The 6,000-nt window shown below is 49.2% G+C and overlaps 1 protein-coding gene across 1 annotated transcript; it reads right to left on the bottom strand.

Annotated features, from left to right (window-relative positions):
- Positions 1-1,280: 1,280 nt before the first annotated feature.
- LOC134141596 (neuroglobin-like) lies at positions 1,281-5,913 on the bottom strand. Its single transcript, XM_062577899.1, is given in 7 exon segments — positions 1,281-1,409; positions 2,335-2,392; positions 2,394-2,452; positions 4,205-4,228; positions 4,230-4,317; positions 5,752-5,805; positions 5,807-5,913. Coding segments are annotated over 7 exon segments (459 nt in total). The 5' UTR covers positions 5,854-5,913.
- Positions 5,914-6,000: the final 87 nt, after the last annotated feature.

The following is a 6,000-nucleotide window of genomic DNA, read 5'->3' as shown; positions in this document are numbered from 1 at the left end:
GCTTCTCAGCCATCTGCCTTGGATTTCATCTGGCAGACAGTGTTTCTTTACTCCTGGTCTAACACAGCATTGCTGCACACTGCTATCAGATGCCTTGCTCCCCTCCAAAGTGGCCATGGCTCAAAGATGGCTGGGAGTTATTACTAAAGGGTAAGGAAGCTCTGCAAATGCACATTATGTGCATCTGGGAGGCATTCCAATCCTGACAACATCAACAGATAAATTCCAGCTGTGCTTCCTCTGAGCAAGACCTAAATGGTTGCATCTTCATTTTTATTCTAACACAGCTTTTCTTGTGTCTACTTAGCTCTCTTTTCCTTTACATAAAGCATTTTAAATAGTTGCCACTGCTGCTGCATTTCAGCTGGCTCTCAAGTTAAAATAAATGGCCAAGCCAACACAAATCCTGCCAGCGAGAAGCTCAGGCCTGCTAAAAGCAGCCTTACCTTGGATTAATGTGTTCCCAATGCTTGAAAAAATTCCTCGGAAACACACTGAGTTGTTGCTTCCACCAATCTTACACAAGCAAAGGCCTTGGATACCATCTAGGAGAGAGACAAGGCAGAAGAGATCACCAAGATTAATCATCCAGGAGTGATGCTGGGAGAATGCTTGGGTTAAAAGAATAGGGGAAAAAAACACATTTCAAGTTTAGGAGAGGACAGCTGCACTACATGGCCAGTTCCCAGCATCTCTGTTGGCCAAAATGGCTACAGGCCAGCTGTCTCTACTTCTGCAGGGAACCAAATTAGCTGTCATCTATACAGCAAAATGAAGCACAACAGCACCTGAGGATTGAATTGTGACAGACTTGACACATCTTGAACATGGCAAAGAAGAGCCTTGCAGCTGGGCACGCTCCAGTGTGGAGAAGCCCAAGAGACTTATCTTAGCTGTCACTGAGCTAGGGTGGGTAGCAAAACCAGGGAAGCCTGCTGAAAACCAGAATATAGACATTGGTGATGATGCTGCAGCTAGCACGAGGGAACTTGGAGCAGGTTGACATATGTATGCTATGTCACTTCTACACTTTGCTGCAAAGAAATATCTTGTCAGCATCAAAGACAGATGTGATCATGTCAAACCAAGGCAGAATTACTGAGAGAGCCCTGAAGAGTTCATGACTGGAAGAGACAGAGATAGACTGGTGCACAGTGAAAGGCTGAGAGAAAAGTAGAGTGAAGCAGAGAGAGAGAGAGAGAGAGAGAGAGAGAGAGAGAGAGAGAGCTTCCCTTGTGCAGGGTTGCTGTGAGGTTAGGGATGGGAAAGGCTCACAGGCTCTAGTCCCAGCCACATCGTATGGCTTTCACCACCTCATCACAGAGTTTGATCCAAGCCTCCTGCACATCCAGGCAGAAGACAGTGCCAAGGCAGTTTTCCAGCATGTACAGCAAGGACTCGCCAACAGTCTGCAAATCAAACAGGGAGGCATCAGGCTCAGCGTCAAACACTCAGCCCATTCTCTTGCTTCATCACTTTTTTGGACTTCTATTGTGGGGCAGCCGCTTCCTCCCACCACCAGCCAGCAGACCAAGCCACCCCCTTCTCTGGCTGTTCAGAAGAGCCCCAGAGCAAGGCTGGCCCCTGTTCAGGAGCTGGTCCATGCTGTGCCCTTCCTCTGCCCTGTGCTGGCTCTATCCCCAGGTCAATGGGGAGCACAGGCTGGCTGGGAGCGAGGTTTGACACAACAGAGAAGCAAGAATATATGCACGTAATACCAGGGGAGAGATATGTATCTATCCCCTGCAGCTCCCAGATGCAGGTAGTCAGCACAGTCCACCACCATTTCTGCCCATACTTGCTGGCAGGACTGAGGTAAGCAAGGGTTTGAGATGAAGGCTACTTCTGCCTTACTGCTACAGAGGAAGAGGGGATGAGTATAGAGCACTGGATTATGCATGGGAAAATGCAGAGACTGAGGTTCAGACACCCCACACTGGTGCAGGTGCAGAAAAAGATATTCCCATTCCCAGGCACTGTGAGGTTTGCCTACAGTGTCTGATGATCTAGTGCCCAAAGCAAAAGCTGAGGCTTCAGGAGAGACTGCAATGTACTGAATGGCGGTCCTCCTCAAACTGGGGAAATATCTCATTCCCCTCTGTCCTCTTTCCCTGGTCTCGCTGAGGGCCAGTTGGCAGTGTAGTGAGCTTGAGGGTTTTCCCAGTTAAGCCAACATCACCACGTAGGTATGGGCAGCTTGGGGGCTTTGCTGGGCCACCAGCTTTCTCACCAACTGCTGAAGCCAGCCGGTGAGCACAGAGGGATTGTAGCAGCCACAGATAGGGCTGCACAAACACAGCTGTTGAGGCAGCTGAGCAAAAGAGGATGCCTCACCAAAAGAGATTCAACCTTCACACCAACTGTCTGGTGCTTCTTGTCAAGAGCGCAGAGATTCTTCCAAGCATGGTAAGTTCTCCAGGTGGTTCACAGCAGCATCAATCACCAACATCACCTGCAGGAGCACAGCCAGGCAGAATGGCATTAATGGCAAGGCCATTAATGGCAATTGTGGCAATACTGGCAAACCCACTCAGAGGGGCAGGCTGACCCTGCTGCTCCACCCTTCTAGCCTCATGGTCACCATCACCTCACAGCACTGCAAATGCTTTTGCTTTCCTCTGCTCTGTTACGATGCACTGGCCAGATACCAGCACATCTAGTGGGAAACTGTTCTCATGCAAGGCAGTATGTCTCACAACTTCCTCCTTGCTAGGAACATCCTCTCCTCCTTCCAGTAAAGGGAACCAAGGGAGCCCATGCTCCCCCTCCCGATTCTGCTAACCCTTCAGCTCTCAGAGCTGGGCCCTATCTCCAGCATGCTGACTGCAACACCCCACAGCCTGCCAAGGGCACTGCCAGCAGTGCTACAGCAAACAGCTCTGGTGACTCACCAGGGCCATCATTGTCCCAAAGGAGGCAGAGTAGCTAATTGGCTAAGATTTAACACTGGTGGGGTCATTACAGCTTTTATGACCCTTTTATGATGACAGATCCCTCCTGAAAGATGGGGAGAGAATGCTGCGAACACTGGTCAACCATAAGGCAACTAGAAGTTGCTAAGGTAGTGCAAGTGTGAATCAGGCAATTGCAGTTCTAGGACAACCAAGGCATTTTGAAAAGATGGGCTGGGTAATACAGCCAAGAGACCTTGTGTGGCAAAGCAGGTACCACTGTGGTCTCCCAGGAGCAGGCAGAGTCAAATAGGAACTGAGCAGAGAAGGGTTAATGAGGGTTGAAGGGCAAAGAGAGGACCAATTTAGGAGAAAAGATTAAAGCCTAGCATGGCTAACCTGGCAAAGCCAAGGGGTGATAGAATTGTGCTCTATAATTTCAACAGGGAAATTATCTCAAACAGCAACAAAAAGCTGTTCAGCTTATTAAGAAATAACGGCAGAAATAAAAATGGGCCTAACTTGGCTGATAAACAGAGGCTAGAAATAGTAAAGAGCTTGTAGCTATCAGAGGAGAACAGTCCCCAAACAGTCTCTTAAAAAGAATAAAAAGGGGCAAAACACCGAACCAGCTTAAAGATGAAGCTTGACAATTTGTGGAAGCCTTTCCACACCAAGGCTATGCTCTGCCCCATGTGGCTACATTTCAGGGTTCAGGAAAGGCATTCTGCTTCATTGGATATAATTCTTTCTGTGTACGAGCTCCTGCAAGATCACCATCAATTCTCTCTCCCTGTTCAGGAGAAGGCAAATACATATCACAGCACTCCCCAAGAGGCTAAACAAGAGGTGCTCTGGGCCCTCTGGCTCTGCAGCTGCACTGAAAGCCTCTACAGAAGAAGTGGCTCCACAAGAGCTTTGCCCACTTCTCAACTTCTCTGTGTCACCTCCTGCTCAGCACATGGCCAGAGGACTTCAGTCCTTGTCTCAGCAGAAGTATCACACAAACGTGATAAAAGAAAGTAGCTTCCAACATTCACAAGAGGGAAGTGACCCTGAGGTTAGAGCATGGGGATCAGTGCGGCACTCTTATCCAGCACAACCCATATCCTCGTTCCCTCCCCACTGTTTTCAGGTACTCGATCCTGCCACTAACACCTCCTGCTACTGCAAGAAATTTCTTATTGTTGTTGTTGCAAGAGTCTTTCCCTGCATTCCCCACGGTCAGATATCCAATGGCCCAGAATCATTGCCTGAATGGCTTCCTCTTCACAGGGGTGTGTGCTCCAGCCATGTTGTGACCCCTCTCTCACCTCCCTAATGTGATCCAGGAACTCAAGGGGCAGAGAGGCATTCCTGAGGGCTGGCAAACTGCTTGCAATTGTACTGGAAAAGGGGCAACAGATCAGGGTCCAGATCAAGCAATCTGCAACAGTGAGAGAGAAATCCCCATCTTCTCTTTTCCTCAACTTTCATTTCAGAGTCCCCCTCATCCCAGAGAATAACCTTGTGACCAACATACCCACAGCCCCCCTCTGCCTCCCTTTCCATTAGCTGATCCCTCCCCACCTGGAAAGGAGGCAGAAGTTCTGAAAAGTCTTAGTTTGGGGCAATCCAGGTTATTAACAGTCAAAAAAAAGTCTCCATATCAGGCACAGGGTCCTGAGATCCCTGGTCTCCAATGTGTTCATGGCACCTGAGGATCACTCCCAGTCCACTGGCATTCTTCCTAGCCTGGTCCTGCTCCCCAAAATCCTGTTTGTCACTTTGATTCTTCCTATTCACACTTCACAATCCTTTTGAGGCCCAAGGCTGTTAAATGTGGGGAAAGCCTGCAAGCTTCCCAATTTCAGAAAGGTGGAGTGTAACACCTCACTCTCCCACAACATTACTAGTTCCCAGTTTATCTCCTGTCAGTCTCCTCTGCCAGCAGGTGCTATGCACATATGGGTCTCAGTAGGAGCTACCCAGGCACGTCTAATGGGCTGATGCCGTCCTTGGAGACCACGGAAAATTCAAGCAAGACAGTCTCTTTTTGCTCTCATGTTCTGCACATTAAACTACCATGTCCCTCACCCCTTTGCTAAAACTTTCAAATGTTGCTCTCATTAGTCACAATTTTTTTGTGCAAAGTTTGGCTCATGACTGCAATGGCCCTTTCCAGGAGCTGGCCATCAGCCCTTAGACTGTGCTTTTTAAATGAATTTTCATGGATTTTTTTTTCCTTTTTCTCTTCCCATAATTGAAACATTAATCTGCTTAGATGAGACAAGGAGTTGGGTTTCAGATGTTCCCGCTGACATACCATATCCTTTACTTTGGGATGGAATCTCTCCCCAGTGGCCAGGTCTTTGCCTGGATCTGGAGACTGCTATGTCAATTAGGAAGTTGCTGATACACTCCACAGATTTGATTATACATACAGCTTTTCAAATAACAGAAATATCTTCCTCAGTGACAACGTGTAGAAAGGCACAAAGCATGCCTGCTGCCTATTTCCTTTGTTCTTCATCTTCTCCATCTCCCTGTAACAAAGTCCTGAAGTATACAGGGCCGCAGAGCAGGGGACCTTCCCCACACCTCTACCCTGCAGCAGCTGCAGCTAAATATTAGAGGGGCTTCATCACCATGCTTCGACCTTCTGTCTGCAAATCCCAACCAAAGGAACAAAGGACTGGGTAACAGAGCCAGTAAGGAGCCACTGACAAGCAAAAGCAAGCATTTCTCTCCAAGAAACAGAGCCCATTCACCCCAATGCCACCCACCAGGTCAGTGCAGGAGGGCAGTCCAGGGCTGGGATGCTTGTGCCAGCACCCATGCTGCCCTGGGCTGCCTGCTTCTCCGGGCATCCATCGCTCACCTGCTGAACAGCACCATGCTGTGCTGCACAGGGTCGTTGTTCACTCACGACCAGCTCTCGGATCAATGCTTGTTGCATGAGAGACAGCACTCCACTCTCCATGGCAGGGGGACGTGGAGCAGGAAGCCTTCTCACTCCTGCCCAAGGTCCCTGCACGCCTATGCAGCAGGTGGCTGTGACCAGCCCTGGCACCAGGAGCACACCTCCTTGCTCTGTTGGGGCCCTGCTGCTGCCCCATCACAGTCACAT

This window comes from Rhea pennata, chromosome 5 (genome assembly GCF_028389875.1).
Source record: "Rhea pennata isolate bPtePen1 chromosome 5, bPtePen1.pri, whole genome shotgun sequence".
In the NCBI taxonomy this organism is placed as follows: Eukaryota; Metazoa; Chordata; class Aves; order Rheiformes; family Rheidae; genus Rhea; species Rhea pennata.
Note: the sequence above shows the minus strand (reverse complement) of the source record. Positions and strands in the feature narration are given on the sequence as shown.